The sequence below is a fragment of the Ochotona curzoniae genome, unplaced genomic scaffold (assembly GCF_017591425.1).
Source record: "Ochotona curzoniae isolate NIBS_2020 unplaced genomic scaffold, NIBS_Ocur_1.0 patch71, whole genome shotgun sequence".
NCBI classification, from domain to species: Eukaryota; Metazoa; Chordata; class Mammalia; order Lagomorpha; family Ochotonidae; genus Ochotona; species Ochotona curzoniae.
This window is the reverse complement of record NW_024467052.1, coordinates 61,242-82,172: the sequence shown is the minus strand read 5'-3', so window position 1 is coordinate 82,172 and position 20,931 is coordinate 61,242. Positions and strand designations below refer to the sequence as shown.

The following is a 20,931-nucleotide window of genomic DNA, read 5'->3' as shown; positions in this document are numbered from 1 at the left end:
TGCCAAAAGGGTTACACTTAGATCACTTGTAGACAAGAGCAAAAAGCTTTCAGTAAAAATTTTCAACAACTGAGATCAAAACCCTGAAGCATTTTTTAGAAGAATTCTGAGACGGCATGATTTTATAAGAGTGATCTTGAAGACACAGCATAATTAAAGCACTGGCTACCAAAACGTAGGCTAGTCCAGCCAAAATATAAGTAGATTCAAGAGTAAAGGTCAGAGTCATAGGGGCCAGTGTTGTAGTACAATGCAGTAAAGTAAAAGCTGCCACTTGCAATACCAGCAACCTGTACCAGTGCTGGTTTGTGTCCTGGCTGCTCTGCTCTAACCCCACTTCCTGCCTAGGAAAGCAGCAAAGCATGGCACACGGGCTTGGGCCCCCGCTGTCTACATGAGCCACAAGGAGGTCTAGGCTACTCGCTTTTGCCTGGCCTAGACCAAACTGTTGTGGTCATTTGGGGAGTGAATCAACAGATGGAAAATCTGTTTCTCTTTCTCTAACAGCCAAAAAGAGCAGCAAGGAGCACAGCAACTTTTTTTTTAAAAGCTTAAGGCTTTTATCAACTTTTTGGAGATAAAATAACAGTAACATGTGCTTCATATTTGACTATAGAAAAAGTTATCCAAAACTTCAGCAAATAGATAAATAAAACAATAAAACAGTATCTGTGAAAACTTGACCAATAGAGTTCTACTGCTGTTCATTGCTCTCATCAAACAATGGCAACTTACAGTGGGAAGTAATCAAGCATCCACTTAACAATGCTGATTTGTCCTGCCTTTTTTTTTGATCTTGAAAAGTCACCATTTTTGTTCAGTTAATAATACATAAAGGACTGAACTGACATGGTTAAATCCTAAGATACTTAATTCTTTAGGGATGGACCAAATGTTTGGTATCATTACTGACAAAAAGAATCTTCAATTTGATGGAGCTTATGCTGAGCAATAAAGCTTACTTTTCATCTTTTAATTCTATTTTCCCATAAATCTCTTGAATCCCCTCAACACAGTATGTACCAATGTATGTATATGTATAGCCACCAAGTTTAGGCTAAAGTAATTCTAGTGGAGCCATAGCTTTCTCATATTTAACAAATTAGCCAAGTGTACTACACACTTCTTAACTTTCAGAAGACAAAAGCTTGCAATTCAAAAGCAAGAATGTCATCCTGTCTTAAGTAGGTAACACTTCCTGATCCAGGCACTGTGCTTACATGAACTACATATATGAATCTGCACAGAATCCTAGTAAAAATAATCATCTTAATCATAACTCCAGGAGGCAGGAATGATCTCCACTTCCAAAGGAGAAACTGTGTCACAGGTAGATAACATACACCCAGTCACATAGCTAAGTTAACTCAAGGACTCAAACTGAGGTAGTCTAACAAAGATCTGCTCATTGGAGCCCATGTCGGCTATTACTGCCAATGCTGAGTTAGCAGAAGGCTGCCACAACTCCCCTCCCCACCACCAACTAGGATCACATTCAAGAATAATTCCAGTCAGATCTTACGCCAGAGGCCAGAATCTAACTGCCATTCCTATTATACTGCTGGTTTAAATGCAGGTCAATTTGAAGGAATCCCTCAAAGTTCTCATGCCGAGGTCCCTTCACTATCACAGGATTTGTGGGCCATTTTCTTCTTGCCAACATGGCAGAAAACCAAGAACATGACTGGCCCTGCCTCAACTAAAAACTGATCACTCTTTTAGAAAACTGTAAAGTAGCTGGCTGGCAGAGAAGAGCTAAATGAACTTTTAGAGTGGAGTCAGTACTGTCCATGCTTGTGAACAAGATCTACTTACCAAAAGAAAGCAGATGTTCAAGTACTTAGAATGTTTCCATGGGAAATAACTGGTCCTTTCCCACAGGCAGAGGATTTGTAAGAGAATGACCCATGTACCCCTGACCACGGGACCAGGAAGATTCAATTCAGCACAGCTTTGGAGCCAAAGAGACCAAAGACCATACCTCCTCACAGACAGGAGCAGTTACAGGAGCTCTAGTGTTGGGCCGATTTAAGATTGAAGATCAAGGACAGCAGGCCAAGAAAATGCCACGTCAGTAAATTCAAACAGGAGGGCCAAGAATGTTAAGCGGGTTGTAATGCAGGAAATGAGGAAATTGTAAAAGCCAGCAGTTACACAGACCTTACTATTCATCATGGGACATTTCAAGATCTTTCAATACTTTAACTCATTTACTAATCAACTCTAAGAGGTAGACAGGGTAGTCCACATTTTACAGAAAGGCAAAAAAAGCCCATAAATTTTAAGTTGTACAACATCGAACAGAGGGCACACAGCAGAGCCAGGATTTGGGCCAGGCAGCCTGGTTCTAGTGGTCCTTCACATCCTAGAACTCAGTACAACTCTGGCTCTACAGAATCCAGCAGGAATGAAAATGGAGGTGGCAGAGATAAGACTGAGGAACTGCGGTAGGGCGAGAGGTGACCTGCAACAAATGTGAATCAGGTCCATCCTTTACATGCACTCCATCCTATTCATTACGGGTTGTAGGTTTTTCCTACAACTCAGAGAATTCTGCCAGTTAACTGGAATTCAAACCAGTTTGCCCAGCATTTCCAGATCAAGGACATTCTTTATATAGGCAGTACAGTTATATCCTCCCATCCCGCATCAACAGTTGTGATAGACAATGTTACGTAACACAACATTGCTTTTTTTTAAAAAAAAAAGAAAAAAAAACAGGTTAAAGAATAAACTGCAACGTTATCAAAAAAGACACAGTAAGATATGAGGTATCACTATTTTCTATAGTAAGGCAAAGAAAGAGCTGAAAAAGGGTGACCTGTGCTAATCTTCAGCAGAAAGCACGAAGAGTGGTTGGCTGTACAAAGCGAATGTTGAGAAAGGCAAGCATCTGTTGACAAGCTCTCCAGACACGTAAACTCATCTTCATTAGCCATCTAATAAGGGTTGATCTAAGCAGTAGATAGAAAGTGCCTGAGCAGACACACTGAGCTGGCCTGGCCTGAGTGCTGCTCAACAGTCTCTGGTTTTCTCTGAAGTAGACTTTCTCTTTCTGATGATGCTCCTTTGATTCAAAGTAAAGACTGTTTTCAAATCAGAAAGCAAACTTGGACATACTTAAGATTAAAATGCACACCAGATGTTAAAAACCAAGTTTTACTAAAGGTCAAAGTGGGTAAATCAGGTAGGCAAGGAATGCTGTGGCCCTAGTCAGAAGTAATTCTATAGAAAAGACAGGGGTAATGGATCCAGTCAATAAAAAACAAACTAAAAGTTGACTGCCTGTAATAAGTAACAAAATACAAGGGTGGGAGTGCACTTAGCTCTGCCCTTGCTAAGGCTCAGAAGTAATTCTAATACTACATCCCGTGCAGTTAAGGAGCAGCGCATTCCAAGGCATAAACTTTACAACTCTTATGTTGCAGCATAGTGTGTGCTCAAGGATTATTCTGCATCAAAACTCAGAATGAGGATCCAAAAGAAGCAAAGGGAAAATTAGTAACATCAGATATGTCTACCTCTATACTTACATTCTTTCTTCAAAAGAGTTTATCTGAATATACAAGAGCCATGATTATATAGATTATGTTCATGTGATTATAAATTAGAGCCTATTAATGAACATATAATTTACTCTTGTAGACAACCTGGTAAAACTGGAAAGCACTACACAAAACAGAATTACCTTTCCCCAGCTGTAGGCACCTGTGTAGGTAGCATTGCACCTACACAGGTATTATACTGCTGGGAGAAAAGCAAGTATTAACTGCAGGGCATTCTGGGCCTGGTTAATGCCAAATCTGTGTTAACTATACCAGTGTGCCAGCATAGTCGCTTATTCTATTTTTTGTTTTTAAGACATGTGGTGGGGGGAGGCAGACACAGACACACCAACACAGGGTCTGAGAACCCGTGCGCAAGTATGTGTGGGTCCTGGGTTGTCAGGCAGGGCCCCAGACTGGGGGCCAGAGGACAGGGGCCACACCTCCAGGGGACCAGGAATGGGGGGCTGTGAATTGCTCAGGGAAGCGGGGCAGGAGATGGGGAGCACTGGTGAGGGAGAGCATGACAGGTGAGCAGTGAGGCCTGAGACTGGGTGGTTTAAGAGGAAAACCAGAGGACTTTCCGGGGCCAAAACAATACACCTGACCACTTGGGAGACCTGAGCTGGGCTCAGGTATCAACTACCACCTACTCACACAAAAGCCACAATGGGGGGGCCTGCCTGGCAGGGTTCAACTCCAGTACTCACCAGTGTTGGGGCAGGGGGTGGACCATGTTAGGCTAGGCCATGACACTAACTAGCTCACAGGAGAATGAGTCTGGAGCAGATTCTGTGGGGGACTGTGGGCTCACCCCTGTGGGACTGCCATACCAGCTGGTTTGCTTGAGGGCTGGGGTGGTGATGGGCCAAGCTAGGCATGACCATGAAACTCACCAACACTCATGGGTACTGGGGCTGGGAACAGACTGGGCTGGTCTAGGCTGCAGCACCTGCATCCACACCCAAGAATTGGGTGTGGGCCAGGCTTGGCTATAGGCAGCAATCATCCACCAGTACACACAAAAGCTGACACTGGGGGCAGACCGCTGGTTAAGGGCCTAGCACATGCTGGCATGTGTGAGATCTGGGTCTGGGAGAAGGCCTGGTGGGAGAACTGGGGGAATACCCCTGGTGAACCCTCCCTCCCCACTGGTGAACATGAGTCAGGGTTGGGTGTTGGTCAGACCAGGCAAGGCTACTTCACTTGTTGGCAGGTGTGTGGGTTGTCTCTGATAAGAACAGAATGGGCAGGGGCAGGCCAAACCATAGCATACTGACATATGCAGGAATCAGGATGGGGTGGCAGCCATGCCAAACTAGGCTAGGCTATCACACCTACTAGTTTACAATGAAAGCCAGAGTTGGGGGCAGGGTGGACAGGCTGGGCAGGGCTAGGCTGTAGCTCCTACTAGTGAGGGTTGGGACTGGGAGCGGGCCAGGCTGGGCAGGGCTACAACACCTGTTGGCCTGTATGTAAGCTTGATTAGCAGGAAAGCCAGGCTGGGCTAAGTGACCATATCCACTGGTGCATGCAGGAGCCAGAGTAAGTGCAGATTGGCTGAGCTCTGTCATAGCATCAGCTGGCAAGTTTTGGGACTGGGGAAAAGTCCTGTCAGACTAGACCATAGAACCACCTGGAAAGTACAAGATCCAGGGCTGGGAGTGGACCCAGTAGGGAAACTGTGGGCACCTCTCTGATGGGCTGCAACTCCCACTGGTGAGCATGAGAACCAGGCTGGGGGTAGGCCTGGCCAGACAGGTGGTGGCACTGCCGGCATGAGTGTGGGCTAGAAAGTGGGGTCAGTTGGGTTGAGCTAGTGTCCACTGACATATACGAAAGCTAAATGGGATGTGGGACAGACAGCACCAGTCTGCTGCACAAATTGGCATACACAGGAAACAGGGCCGGGGGCAGGACTAGTGGGGATTATTGGGGGTTGCTTCGACTAGGGCTGCAGTTTCCACAGTGTGTAGGTAGGCTGGTTGTGGGTGATGAACTGAGCCAGATCCCACACTGGCTGGCACACACAGAAGTCAGGCTGGGGTCACCTCAGGTAAAAATTCTTTGGGGATCCCTCCAACCAGAAAACTAGACTCAGAACTCCAAACACAGTGAAAATCACAGGATCTATGGTATGACCATTGTGTGCATGTGTCAGAACAGGGTCTCCACATTGCTGAGGCCTCTGCAGTGGATGACATGTCCAGATGCTCACTGGGGACATGACAACCAGTTCATTGAGGCCTGCAGAAGACATCTAGTACCACGGAGGGCAGAACAAATTGGACAGCTCTCCCAGACAAGTATTCCAGAGAATTGAGACTCAGGAAGATCATGTCAGCCACTGGGCCTTGGAAGAATTTCCCCAACCTTGGAGCAATAAAATCCACAGCATTACAGAACTATCAAAATCACTTAAGCCATACCCTCAGAACATGCTTCACACTGAGGACCCTGGGATGCCATCAGTGGCCTTTCCCCATTCCTAGGTATTGATGGGAGTGGCTCTCTCCCCTTCTTTCTCTACTCCCCAGACATCAGAAGAAAAAAGGAGATTGGAAGTGGCTGTCTCATCCACTTTCCCCATTCCTTGACCCTCCCTACCCTAACTGTGGTCCAAATGAGCAAGCCTCCCTCTCAACTATGTAAGCATTAGCATCAAAAAATAATTATTTAAAAAATACTAGAATTACCTTTATATGATCATATCCAATCTTCTACTCTGTTTCTTCAGTTCTCTGGCACATGCAAATGGTACCTTTTACCACAGTGATTTTCATTTTTCCCCTAACCAGGGGTATTAAAAAGCATCTCTGTCATGCTTTTCATTCCGCTGATCCAATAATTTTCAGTGATTTAAGATCCTTCCTTTTGCCCAAGAAGCTTGACTAGATTTAGGTGTATATGTTGTATACAAAATGTTCTTCCTCCTTCTACCTATAGGGAGACAAGCTTCAGGAATAAACTGTGGCAGAAAAGGGCCTGGCTGTGTCTACACCTTTATCAGTGTTGATAATTTTTCTTGATTACACATACAGTTTAAATTCAGTCATAACCATGAAAAAAAGGTTCCAGATGAGATTCCCCAAGGACCAGATGCACCTTCCAGCCTCTTCTGCCAATAACCTTCATCTTAGCTATCCTGTCCACACATCCCTTTTCTTTTCTCTGGTTGCCTCCACTGTTCTCCTCTTCATGTTTCTAACTTTTAGAGAATTCCTGGGCCAGCCCATCCAGCTTTGCCTTTGGTCTCTGCAAAAGGCATCAGCCTTAGGGTTCCAGACAACAGGCAATACAGCAAAAACACAAACCATGAGGAGTGCTAGGGCAATTCAAACAAAACAACAGCAAATAAAACAATAAAGGAAGAAAGAAAAGAGGACGGAATTTGACAGAAACAAGGAAAACAAGCATATCAAATTAAATGTTTGTATGAAACATTGGCTCAACATGTATTATTTACACTGGAGCCATACACAAACAAGATGAGTCAAAAGCTAGCATCTGACCAGCCTGTAAGCTAACTGCACAGTGCGGAGGGCGGACAAGCCCAGCAGGCCTTGGCCAGCTAGTGCCTGCAGACACATCGCCACCATTCACGTGCCTGTGCTGAAAAACACACTCCGCAGCCCACTTGGTTGGGGTGGAGCATTCTCAGACGACTTCTACCAAAGCTCTGTGAACCCAAGCAGCCAGAGTTCCAAGGCAAGGCGCGGCAGCTTTCCAGGCTAGGCCAGCGGAGGATAATGAGGACAATGCAGCTAAACAGAGCCCAAGTCTCCAGAATATATCAGGCTCAAGAATGTCAGTGCTGCCTGGGTCCTACTACCTACAGGCCTGCTTCACTGTAGGCAGAAACTAACAGAGAGCGCCTTCCGCTGCCTGGGGCCCTGGGGCTCCCCAGGAGGCCTGGCACACACAGCACTGCAGCTCACTTGAATAACATGGGTACATCTATGCCAAGTCAGCAAACATCACATATTGAAGCAAAAGCTTGAATTTTTACATCTCATGTTATTGCAAACATAAGTTTCCCTTCATTTCAATGTTCCTTGAAGACAACTACTTAGTTACTCAAGTATTTTAAACTTAAAATGAGAGTCTGTGTGGTGATACAGTGAGTTAAACCTCTGTCGGTCGTGTCAGCATCCCATATAACAACCAATTCATGTCTCGGTTGCTCTACTTCTGATCCGGCTCCCTGCTGAAGTGCCTATGAAAACAGTAGAGGATGGTCCAAAGCTTTGGGCTCTGCACTCATGTGGGAGATCTGGAGGAGACTCGCAGCTCCTGACTTCAGATGGGCTCAACTCTGGTCACTACAGCCATGTGGGGAGTAAACCAGTGGGTGGACCATCTCTCTGTCTCTCCTTTTCTTTCCGTAACTCTGTCTTTCCAATAAAAACCAAATCTTTATAACTGAAAATGCTTTAAAATTACATAATGCAAATGGGACTTATAAGGACTCCAGAAATATGGGGCAGGATGGAAGGGGAAGAAAAGTGTGGTTTGTAGCTCTTGACAGTTTCTGATTCCTAACTAACATGTTCTTGACACCCAGATGCAGAGGGCTCAAGTCGCCAACAGAAACCTAAGTGACCAAAGCAATCCTACATGGGGCCTTGCTCGTGTGCACCTTTCATGACCACTCTCCATAAAGCGTCCAGAAAGACTGAAAAGGAAAAGTGAAGTAGAGCTGGGAGGAGGTCAAAATCTATGAAGAATTCTGCCTGAAGAGGGAGACCGAATGTTCCCACGAAGTCATGAAAACTCAGCCTGCAGAGATGTGAGGAGCTCATCAGAACAAAGTGCCTTGGGACTTTGGGAGACAGGGCAAATTACGGGACACCACAGAAGGCATATGATGTCTTCACTGTAACCCATGTATGGGTCTTGGGTGCTTACAGGACTATATCCAGCGAACTATCTAGAAAATGCTAAAAGGAGGATAAAACAAGTGGATAAAACAGGTGTTGCTGTCATCACAGCTAACAATAATTTAAAAGCTATAACTAGCCTACTAGCCTATCTGTTCTAGGAAAGATCTGAGGCAACTACTTACTGGTTGACTTTGGCAGGCCCTCATCATTTCTGGATTAGTTTACATCACCCGCAACCCAATGATAACCATGCTTCCACTCCTCCGATCCAGCCTTGACCTAGTCACGCATCAGGCCTAGGTGACAGGAACGCTCAGTTACCTGGTTCTCAGTGACTCACAAGGCAAAGTCCAAATAACAATATACAGCCTGTTCCTTTCCCAGCTACCCTGGATATGTCTCTCGTTTCCAGGTGCTCTTAACAATGTGTACCCTACCCTGGAGCAAACAGCAGCCCTCACACAATCTCCACCTTTGTGGCGCCCGCATCCCAGACCCAGCCCACTGTCTTGGCCCCTGCTGCGGCAGCCCTCATTGCCACAGAAGGCCCAGCAGTTTCACGCACCTGTGTCTTTCCAGTCTGTTCCACCACCTGGCTGGAAGGCCTTTCCCACACAGGGAGAGGGATTCAATTCACCCTGTAGCACTCGATCTCCTATCTTCTGGGAAAGTTTTTCTCACACCCTCACCTTGGAGGGGGCAGAAACTCGCAGCGTCTACACTGGATCCCCCTCGAGATTCATGAACTGCTCCCTCCCTTTCGGAATGACCTTGAACAAGTTCATTAATTCCAGAGTTCATTGCCTCACATACAACATGCTAACGTTAATTTGCTATCACTGTGAAGTAGCCACTGTGAAAAAAATCTTGATGGACAATGCATGTATTCACCATTTTATCAAAAATCAAATATCAGACATTATTCCAGGTGAATATGTTTCATTTAACCCAGGAGGAAGATTCTGCTCTTGGTTTCTTGTCCCCGCCTCAAGGATGTGCATTTTTATCCAAATTTGTGGCTCAACCAAGTCCTTGGGCTTCTATGCTCAGGGGATAAACAACAACAACAAAACCTTTACAGTGATGTTTAGGTCATCTGAAGAAACACTTAAGTGGAAACCCCTGCCCCAGGGCACAAAGATCATTTTCTTTACCCCACCTTTCCTAGTGTGTTCACAAACACTTTGTGTTGCGGACAATTAACTCATAAATAGGACTGAATGAATGCATGAATGAATATAAGCAGTATCCTGACCTTAATGGGCTTATAATCAAAAGGAGTCATTTAACAGAGTCCACATGAACCTCACCTTAAAAAAAACAAAACCGGGAACCAACGCCTTCAGTGCCATAGGAACTGACGCCATGCTGTACTATCTGGTCCTAAGGCTATCATGGTAACTCAGCTTCACACATCGCCAGAATCACTGATGCAATTCACCAGCTAGCTGCTGCATATCTCCTGCACCAGGCCCTCCAAGGGGACACAGATAAGACTGATGCACTCCACCCACAAGCACAAGCTGCAGCCGCCGTGGTCACGTACAATTAACACGGAGCAGAACCCCCGAAGGCAAGTGAGAGCACTGGGCTCACAAAAACGAAATCTATATGCAACAGAGTGCTGATGGCCATCAGCTTGTCATGACGGGGCTCTGCATGTTGCTTCTGCAGGAGTCGCCGCATGCCCTCTGCCTCCTTCCTCCCTCTGCATTACAAATCCAAGGAGGTGCCGTGTAAGGAACACGCACAGCACACTGGCACCGCGCACTGCCCCAAGCCCGCCCTTGACATTCTCGTTTTCCACAACAACCCTGTGAGTAGGCACACGTCTTCCCATCTTACAGATGAGGAAACTGAATCACAGGGCTTGTGGCTTACCAAGATGAAAGGGCAACACTGAAAACATGCCAGGGTCCCAGACGAGTATTCCACGGGACTCGTGAACCCACCTGCCAGAATCACTCCCACGGACACCCCGAGCGCCAACACTCCATTTCCTTTCCTTTCCCGCCACGGATCAATTTTCTTTCCATAAGTCCCTAACAGTTCCGTAGGAGAGATCCCCTTCAACCTCCCCCAACGCCACAGCGCAGGCTGCAGAAATCCTCCTGACCCCAGGCAGCCGGGCTCCTTCCATCTGTTCCTCTACCCTTCACCTGCCGGCGCGCTGCACCGCCTCCATCCTGCGGCGAGCCCCACGCGCCTCCCTCCCGGCGGCGGCCGAGTCCCCAAGCCCACCCGGGCCCCCTTAGGAGGCAGGGGGTGTGGGTAGCTCATCCCGCCACTTACGGTTCCAATACACCGGGTAACACTCTCCTTGGACCACGTCCACCTCGTAGAGGCCGCCCCGCACGCACACCGGCTCGATGTTCACCAGCTCCTGCATCACGGGTTCGTGCCTCGCCGGGCGCGGGCAGAAGCCGCAGGAGCGGTCCTCTTCGTCTTCCTCTCCCGAGCTGGAGGCCGGGCCCGCCGGGGAGGTCGGGCCGCACACATGATCGCCGTCCGGGGACTCGGCGCGGGGTCGGCTCCCCGTGGCTTGCGGCAGGGTCCGGAAGGCGAGCTCGATGCGGAGCGAATCGTAGCCGATGAAGGGCTTCCAGGTCTTCTTGTCCTCTCTGTAGAACCAGCGCACCTCCTCCGGGCCCAGCTCCGTCACCACCTCGTAGCGATGCCGGGCCGCCGCGCCGCCCGGCCGGGTGCGCTTCCTCTCCCCGGAGCCCCCTCCCGCCGCCCCGCCGCCCCCCGAGTTGGCCGGGCCCAGCGGCGCCTGCGGAGACGAGGCGTGCAGCGACGAGGAGCTGCCGCCGCCGCCGCTCTCGCCCTCGCTGTAGTAGCGCAGCGAAGAGCCCGATTCGGCCGAGCTGAAGTCGTAGTTCTCGTCACTGAGGCACGGGTCCAGGGCCACAGGGTGGCTGCGGTCTTCGGAACTCGGCGCCCCGAGGTGCAGCCCGGGCTCCCCGCGCAGCAGGGCCAGGGGCACGCTGCCGTCGCCCGGGTCCCCGCTGGGCAGGTGCTCGAAGCAGCAGACGCTGCCTCCGCCTCCGCCGCCGCCGAACGCCGACCCGGCATCCGAGCCCAGCTCCCAGGCGCTGCCGCCCCGGCCGTTATGCTCGGGGCTCCGCGGGGAGCCGCGGCCGGAGTAGTTCATGCTGTGGAGACGCCGCCGGCTGTCCGGCCGAGCGCCCAGCCGCCGAGGCCCCCAGCGCTTCCGCCACACATTCAACGCCGCCGCCCTCTCCACCGGGAGTTCCTAATCTTTCAAATCCCGACAGGGTGCTGAGGCGACGACCGCGGCGGCTGTGGCGGCGGCGGGGGCGGCTCCGCCCCCCTTCGGAGCGCGCGGTGCCGCCGCGTTCGCCGGCCCTGCCCCTTTGTCACGCTGCCTGACGTAGGCGGTCCTAGGGCCCCGCCCCGCCCCCCGGGCCGCGCGCCCCGCCCCGGAAGCGCCGTCTCCGGGCCCCGCCCCCTTGCTCCTCAGGCTGAGGGGTACGAGGTCGGCCGAGGTCGCCCGCTGCCAGCCACTCAGCTCCCCTCTTCCTTCTCTCTCCTGTGCCTCCGTCCCCCACCCGGGGATTCAGAGTCCAGTCCTGAACAATTGGGTCGTGAGCCCACAGAGCCCTCGGGCAGGCGGTTAGCTCGTGTCGACACCGACTCTGTGACCTTGGTGTCGCCCGGCTCAACTTTGTCAGGCAGTTCTGGTCGCTCCAGAATTGTCAGCCTGCGCAAGAGCACTCCACCCCACGTCTGAAATACTCACCCTGGGGCCTCCCTGAGGTGCCATCTCACATTGATTACTTACCTTTCAGTAGGTCAATTTCCTGTTTTCTCGCCCTCGTTGGGCAGTCCTTGATGGAAACCCACGTCCCAACCTCTCCCACATGGTGCGCGGGTGTTAATGGTGGCTGGTCTAGCCATCTGTGGAAGGAAGAATTGTTGATTGGAAGCCAGAAGCCAGCCAGGGGCTCGACTCAAAGTTTGTGAACTCATTCCGGCCAGATCGCATAATTAAGAGAATTATTCAACCAGATAAATTCTACCAGCGATAGAATTCTCTAGAAACCTTTAAGGTTTCTTTCAGTTCCTTTATACATTACTGACTTTGAAACTCACACTGTAGGCTTCTTCTTTTAAAAATAGTTCTAAGTCCATCGCCCTGTGTTGAGACTCAGGGAAAGCTAACCCCCAGCCTCCTTCCTCTCTAGGCAGTCTTCACTTTTCTCTCACCATCCTTTGTGCTGCTGATTGGGTAGGGTAACTTTTCTTGTCGCCGAGATCTACTCTGTCAGAGATTACCCTGTCATTTCTAAAGCAGGACCATGTCCAGTTTGCAGGGATTGGGAGGAAGGCACTGCTTCCTCAGGTCAGAGGCAGAGCAGTACTGGGGTTCGTGGCGAGGTACGTGCAGCACGCACTGGCCTTTCCAATCCAGTTTGTGCCCTCGGCTGGATCATCTTGAGCAATGCACAGCGTGCCCAGTGGCACACTGTGGCTCTGAGGCAAGGCATCCAAGATGATAGCCTTTTTTGCCATTCATAATAGTCCCAGTGTTCCTGCTTCCCACTCTCTCTTGCAGTGTTTCTGATAACACGCAGAGTGTAATTTTGGATAGAAACTTTGCTCTATGTATTGCCATGAAAAGGTTCAGTCCAAACAGTGCCTTCATGACCAACTGTGCCCCAAGGTACCTGGGTGCTACCTTTGATACCAAGAGTGGGAGACTAAATTCCTTCTTCAGCAACTTACAGCCCACTATGAGATAGACAAGTGTACAGCTACAGGACAGTATGATGTGAAAAGTGCCATAAAGTGGGTTAAAAATAAGGGTCATCCCATGTAAAATGTCTCTGTTCTTTTATGTTTCTTGATGGAACATGGCCTAATTATATAGCCATATGGTTAAATTATTTTACCCAAATAATAATGCATAGCAAGGATATAAGCCCCATGAATGATTATTATCCTCTGTGAAAATATGACTCCTCGCCTTGTTTTGAATTACTTATTTTTTAAGTGCTGTGTCTATTGGATTATGAGATTATCTCTGCCTGTGGTCTATAGCTCAAGGCCAAACTCTTCCAGGCCTCCGTGATGCTCCTTGGAAATGCTGATTCTCAACAGAATGAAGATGTCAGGAGAAGAGGGCTCTAGACTCTAGCCCTGTGAGGGGAGTCCGTATCTGTGGGAGTTGAGATTACTTCTGTTCCTTACACGCAGACTCAGGCAGTAGAATATTATCTAGGTCCCTGGGACTGCTTAATTCATTTCCTTATTCTCTAGCCTCATCAAGGTGAAGCTTTATGAAGCTGCTTTTCTCAACTTACTTTTCTGCTTTAGAAGGCCAGTTTTAATCAGATGCCTCCTGTGTCTTTCCTGTCACGTGATCCTGATAAGGTAAGGCAGAGCGAGGCCTTCATACCAGTGTCCATCTGCTGGAATGGATATCAGATGGCTCTTCGTCACTGCTCGGCATAGTGTGTTGAGTGGACACCTGGTGGCTCTGTGGAAAGCATTCTGCTGCATTTACATAATTACCCAAGACTAAGTCTTCTTTACATAAGGCAAATACAGGCAGTTGATTCAGATTCCTGGCATCCGAGGAGCTATACTGCTGCAAGAACTAGATGGATGTAGAAATAAGCCAAGAGAGTTCTTGGTATGGAAGAGAGAAAGAGGTAAAGGTCCTTTTACCAAAGATTGGCAGGGAGCCTGTGCAGGTTCTATCTCATTCCTTCCTCAGTCGGCACATGGTAGGGCGATGTGGTAACAGCAGCCACGTTGCCCTTTCCATCCTAAAAGTTACACGGTTCAATTTTGTGCTCTTATTTCCCTTTTGTTCCTCTTAAAGAGGGTCCCTGATGTTCATTTCAGCTTGTCTTCATTGAGGTGTTAAGGAGAACCTCATGCCATGTCATTGATTCTGAACCAATATCCCACACACCTACACTTGAAATGGCTTCATCCAGAGCGCACAATGGAACACGTATATTTAGAAGGAGGGAGGACAGCAGGCTTTTAGGAATACCTCCATCTGCTGTATCTCCTTTGGTAAGCCACCCAACACACTTTAAGTTTTATTTATAGGATGAGTGTTTATCCAGTTTCTTAAGGCCAGAGTGTGTTCTGTGGTGTGGTGACTGAAGCAGAGAACAGCCAACGGGCATATATTTGGTGTCCACAAGATTTCGGGCACTAAACTAGATTCTTAGTGCCTCATTTACAGTCTAGCTGTATCTTTTCCTAATGCCAACTTTTAAAATTCCTAGGGGGAAAATAATTGAAATGCCAGTAGGGCTGCATTCCCACTGCAGAGGTCATGGTCTCCTTGAAGACAGAGGAACAGAGGACGCTGCGTGCTAATCCAAAGGGAACTGGCGAGCAGAGCACATGGGAGGACAGTAAGGACAAAATCATGCATCCATTCACTTACTCATTCAGCAAATATTTACTGTCTAGTGTGCTCCTTGGGAGAAGGTTTGATTTTTGTTTTCAACTGAAATCGCACTTTATATTCAGAATTGTCAAACACATTTACTTAAAGATTTGTCAAAGTCTCATACTGTTCTGGACAATACAGAATAGTATTTTCCAACCTCTGTAAAAAAAAAAATCTCTGTATGCTTTGGGAATAATGGTAAAAGCCACTGAAGGCATTATTTGAATGAAAGAAAATATCAATCAATACAATATTGATGCCACTTATATGCACGCAACCACAAAATCCTCATCAGCATGTTTATATAAGAAAGAAATTTTGGCTGCATTCCTGCCCTCCATGGCCACGGAGTGCTGTGAATGCCACTTATGCATCCACTGTAGATGCGCTTGACTTCTGGACTCTATCTCACCCCAGGGCACACTGCAAGCACTTCTTCATACACAAAACACACAGCCTAGCATTCCCATGAACCTTCAATTAAAAAGTAGTTGATAATCATAGTCCTCTGCTGAAGAGACTTGGAAGTGATATCTTGTGTGTTTTATCATTATTTTCCCACAGCAAGGAGGAGAGAAGAGAGAGACAGTTTCTAATGAGGATTTCTGTCAACTCTGAATAATTGGCAGAGTTTTTTAAAGGACTGAATGGCAGAACTGATTTGCTGTTTTTGCATTTGCTACTCGGGAAAATTTTTGTTTATCCTTGGAAGTTAGCATTTCAAATTTATGGTTTCAGCTTAAACCTTAAAAATAAGATTCTAGATTTGCAAGTTCACAAATCCTTTTAATAATTCTCATAGAGGGCTTTTTTTAAATTGTTACTATTATTTTCCATGATATGGCCTTGTAGCTATATAGATTCCCCCCATACCTCCTCTTCCTTCCTCCCTACAACATTTTCAATATAGGGTTTTGGAACCATACCAGATAGCCATCAGGGCATCACCATTAAGACATTAAAATGCGATCACAAGGAAGCAGCGTTCTTCAGAAATTTAATCTTTAGAACTAAGCAATGTCCATGTCAGGGGTGGGAATTATGGCATAGCTGTTGGAAGGCCCCTTAAGAGGGCTACATCCCATAGCTGAGAGTCTGGCCTGAATCCTCGCTATTGTACTTCTGACTCAGTATCCCACTGAACTGCACCCTGGGAGGCAACAGGTACTGGTTCACTACCTAGGTTCCTGCCATTGACGTGGGAGACCCGAATGGAGTTTCTTGCTCTGGTGTGGGCCTGGACAATCCCTGCTACTGTGGGCATGTGGGCAAGATCTCTCTGCATCTTTTTCTGTCACTCTTTCAAATAATTGAAAACAAATGAAACTTAACCCAAATTCTAAACAAATCATGAACAGTGTTGTGCACTTGGAGCTCATTCTTTTCTTCTTTAGAACTTCAGATTCAAACGAATTCTTAGTCATCAATGAGAGGTGACAGTCCTTCACCTAGTTGTTCATATTACTCTGCTTCTCAGGTTAGAAATGATCAAGTTGGAGCACTTATATTCCCACTCAGTAGCCTGAGTCTGTTTCTTATTACAATAACAGAATACCTGGAGGTGAGTAGGTTGTAAAGATGAGAGGTTTATCTTGGCTCTCAGCTCTGGAGACAGGAGTGTCCTAGACACCAACATCTGCCTGGCTTCTCGGGGAGCCCTGTGCTGCATCCTATATGACATAGAGAAGTGGAAAAGGGAGTCAGGGAAAAAGGAAGGGCCTGAAGTAATGCGCAATATAATCCAAAAGGTATTATCTGCAATTTGAAAATGACACAACAACCAAAAAAGCACCCTAGAATTAAAAATATATTTAAAAAGTCTAATAATGGAATGGTTAAAGTGCCTCATGTATGTCTATGACTATAGCATGCAGAATACACTGGACCAGAAATCTCCAAGACATGATTATTGAGTGGAAATGGCAAGTGGCATGACAGTGATCTTTATATTTTAATCTTACTTTTATATTCCAAACACAAATAAATGTATACTGATCCATGAATATACATTACACATTTCTATATTTTTATACATATACATCCAGATATACATGAATTACTGGTAAAAGTAAACAAGAATAATCTTTAAACAATCTGTATTGTTATTTCTGGATGGTAGAGAGCACACAAAGGCGGTTCTTCAGGTTTGTACTATTCAGACTTTATAGAATTGTATGTTACTTGTATAAGTAAAAAAAAATTAAATAAGCAAAATAAATGGAAAATAACATTATTTAGTGTTGACCATGCCTACCACTGCAAGCAGTTTCTCCAACAGGCTTTTCCCTGGTGTGGCTATGGCAGTCTAGTTAATCAGCATTCTCAAGTAGAGAGGGTGTCATGGAAATCTCATGTACTTGCAGACAGAGCTGGGGTTAGCTCCCCACTCTGTCAAAAATCAGCCATGTGAGTTTTGAGTCTCTAATTGACTGTTAAGTATTTGGGAACAACGATTTGGCTCATTGTTTTCTTGCAGTGAAAATTATTTAACTCACAGCAAGACAAAATAGATGAGAGCTCTTGTGGTGTCACCCACAACTGCCACCTGACATACAGCTGGCAGCAAATACATTATGCAACAGAAGACACTGCTTTTTCAGAAAGTTACCCCCATGTCTTTTCATTTTCTCTTTCTCTATCTTACAAAGTAAAAGGAATGGCATTCAGCATTCAGAGTACTTTGCTTTTTTATATTTCTTCCTAGCCCTGGGAGTCCTTGGTTACCTAACCTCGCTCCTTTCAGAACTCTTGGCCAATTCACAAAGAGGTGGGGAAAGGCACTCAGCTCTTTCAGTTCTCAAAAGGTCTGTAACAAGCTGCGCCCTCTTGCCTGAAGCTGTTCACAAGGCTTCTTTTGACTCCTATATCTTAACGAAACTTCTTGAAGAGGCCTGAATCCCAGTCACACAGAGTTCTTGTCGCAACCCTGCTTGCTCTCTTCCCTACTTAACTGCTGGCCTTCCTGAAACCAGTGGTGCCATCCATGGGTCTTTCAGAACCAAAAATTAAACAGTCTTCCATGTATTTTGAAATATACCCAGGAGTTCAGAGACCTGTAAGATTTTTTAGTATCTAAAATTTCTTGATATCCTTCAAAAACATCAATCATAAAACCTATGAGGACCCCTTTAGAGCTAAATGAATTCTGAAAAAAAGAATCTTGGACTTTTTTGGTTTGATGACTTAGTGGTCTAAATCACAGGCGAAAACATGGAGTGTATCATTATAATTCTTAGAGAGGAAAATGATGTGAACAAAATTTTGTTCCCAGTGGCATTTTTCAACTACTATAAATAGTGGTCATGAAAATATTTTCCTACTAGTAAAATGAAGGACCACTGAGATGACTTTTCTCTCAAGAGTTAGGAGTGATTAGAGGTAAGTGGATGAAACATCAACTCAAATGAGTAAGTAAATATTGAGTTCCTGTGAGTATGAGGCAAATCTTCTATTAAGGATCAAAGACTTGCAGAACTTGCAGTTAGTGGGAAATGTGGACAGTTAGATCTGCAGTTGTGAAGTGTGAAAGCAGCAAAGAGAAGGAACAAGAGGGATGCTTCTAGAGAGGGATGCCTCAGCCATCCACAGTGGATAAAACTGGGAACATTTACTCACATCCTTTCCAGTAAATTATACAACTAGGCCAGGATTGAAACAGTTCATTGGAAAGAGAGGTAAGGTGGAATGCAGTTTGACACATCCCTATATCAAAGGTGGCAATGTTGTCCTTGTATTTATAATCTCAATAGATGTGCAATTAGAATGGTCAGGCTTTTTACTAACTATAAACAAGGTCATGTTAACTTTTTAATATTCCAATTATATCTTGAGCTCTAAATGGACTTGCTTGCTAGTCAATTTTTTCCCAAATATTTCCCAGTACACCCACATGAATGCTTTACAGTTGCTTACAATCTGGCCTACTCACTACAATAACCACTGAGGTTCACCAAATTCCTTTTATTGTGGTCTAGCAATACTGTGTTTACCCACAGGCCCATCCTGGCCTTACAGTTGCTTGAGGGAACTGCACCATTGCCTTTCAGAGGGTGCTGTCTCCTTGTGATAACGGTTAACCACCTTGCCAAGAATACTGTCCACTGACTCCTGCTAAGTTCCCACTGCCCAGGTGCCAGGGCAGTGCTAGGATGACGGCGATGCCCGCACCACCACGTTCCCTGAGCCCAGCAGAGGGACTAGGGTTGAAAAACAGACAACACATACTGGGTCATTCGTGTAAGGAGAATGCCGCTTTATTGAGAAAATGCTGCTGTTTTTATACTATTTTCTGGTGCTCTGTACATGTCCACCCTCACTCCTGGGGGCTTATCTATCTCTCCATTTGACATTGTTTAACCTCTTCCAGACACACTATCAGGAAGCTGTGGTTGGGGGGGATGGCCCAAAATTCTCAATCCCTGAAAGTTTGCGCAGATAACTGAGCAAACAATTCTGGGAATCACTCAAGCATTCTTGTGACCAGCCTGCAGGCGAGACGGTGGAATTTCCCCATGATAGGGTCTAGGAGATGTCGGCCGCAGCACCAGGACCAGTGGGGAGGAAAGGAAATCAATTCTATTGCCAGCTACGAGCCACATTGTGTAAAAGAAACCTAGGCCATCACTGCTACGCCTCTGTTCAAAGCTTCCTCTGTGACCTCTCACTTCAACTTCTGTTTACCAGGAGCAATTTTCTGTCTTTTGTTCTCCCCCTAGAAAAGCCAGAGAGGGCCTCGCCGATAAAGCCCAGGGTCAACCAGCCCAGAACAGAACCAGACAGGACTGGAACATCTAGTGTCTGTGGTCCAGTCCAGCAAGGCCAAGCATGTGTTTCCTGAAGACAAAGGAGTGGTCTCCGCTGCAGGTGAAGAAACAACTCTTCGCTTTAGGGCATGAAAAAACCTGCAACTCTAAAATGATAACTTTCTCAGTTTCACTCAGGATGATTGGGCCCGCCATCCAGAAGGAAAAGGACCACTATTTTCCCATTAACCCTGTAAACAGCTAATAGTTGTCATGAAGAATCTAAATCTCTTTTTAGCTTGAGAAGGAGAAAGAGAGAGGGAGGTACAGGATAGACAATGACCATCTGCCAGTTCACACTCTCTAAATGTCCTTCACACAGCCAGAAACTCAACCATGTAGGCAGCAGAGTCTCAACCTCTGGAAGCATGACCTGTTGTCTTATTGGGTACAGATTATCAAGAAGCTGGAGTTTGAAAAAGAACTGGAACTGGAACCTGGGTACTCCCAGTATGAGAAGTGGGGGTCCCAATTGGTGTCTCAACTGCTAGGCCAAAGGCTGATCCCAAGTATAAACTCTTCAGGTCAGTTAGTATCAACATAGGAAATACAGTCAGCTCTCAATCCCCATCAATTCCACATCTATGCATTCAAACAATTATGTATTGAAAATATTAAAAACCAAAACTGCACCTGTAATGAACACAAGATGATTTTCCTTTTCATTATAGCCTATACAATACAATGTAACAGGGTATTTATACTGTCTTAGGTACTATAAGTAACCAAAAGGTAACTTAGTCTGTGGGATGATGTTCATGGGCTACATGCCAACAGAATCCCTCAGGATCTGTGGGGGATTGGTTCCAGGACCCTCAGACACAAAATACACAGATGCAAAGTCCCTTATATAAAAGGGAGTAATATTCGTTTAAATCATCTCTACATTGCTTATAACACCTAAAATAGAAGTGATATGCAGATATGTAGCTGTTATAATAAGAAAAATATATACATATGTTCTGTACAGTTGCAATTCCTCCTTCTCCACCTCCAGACCTAGTTCCAGAGCTGGTGGAATCCATGGATACAGAGGGCCAGCTGTACTGCATTATGGAGGGCACAGCACAGACTCTCTTGGGGGTAGGTGGCAGCAGTGTCATGAAACCAGACTCCCTGGATACTGAAGGATGAACGGCATTCCTTGGAACTGGGAAACTCTGCATAGTTTCACATGGATCAGGTCAAAAGCAGGAATGACAGAGAGTAAGAACTTACTTGAAGATTCTAGACATGAATTTTATAGGGGAAAAAAAAATAAA

General features: G+C 46.4%; 1 protein-coding gene across 8 annotated transcripts in view; it reads right to left on the bottom strand.

Annotated features, from left to right (window-relative positions):
• Nucleotides 1-11,735, bottom strand: part of LOC121168168 (phospholipase DDHD1) — a 69,450-nt gene extending 57,715 nt beyond the window's left edge. For 4 of the 8 annotated variants that reach the window (XM_040998005.1, XM_040998003.1, XM_040998004.1 and 1 more), the window contains exon 1: nucleotides 10,721-11,735. In XM_040998005.1, the coding sequence (XP_040853939.1) occupies nucleotides 10,721-11,582 (862 nt within the window). In that variant the 5' untranslated portion in view covers nucleotides 11,583-11,735. Of the gene's footprint in view, nucleotides 1-332; nucleotides 339-6,241; nucleotides 6,902-10,720 lie in introns of those variants that run through there. The other 4 variants (XM_040998007.1, XM_040998008.1, XM_040998013.1 and 1 more) reach the window with 4 other exon arrangements.
• Between the last annotated feature and the right edge of the window lie 9,196 nt (nucleotides 11,736-20,931).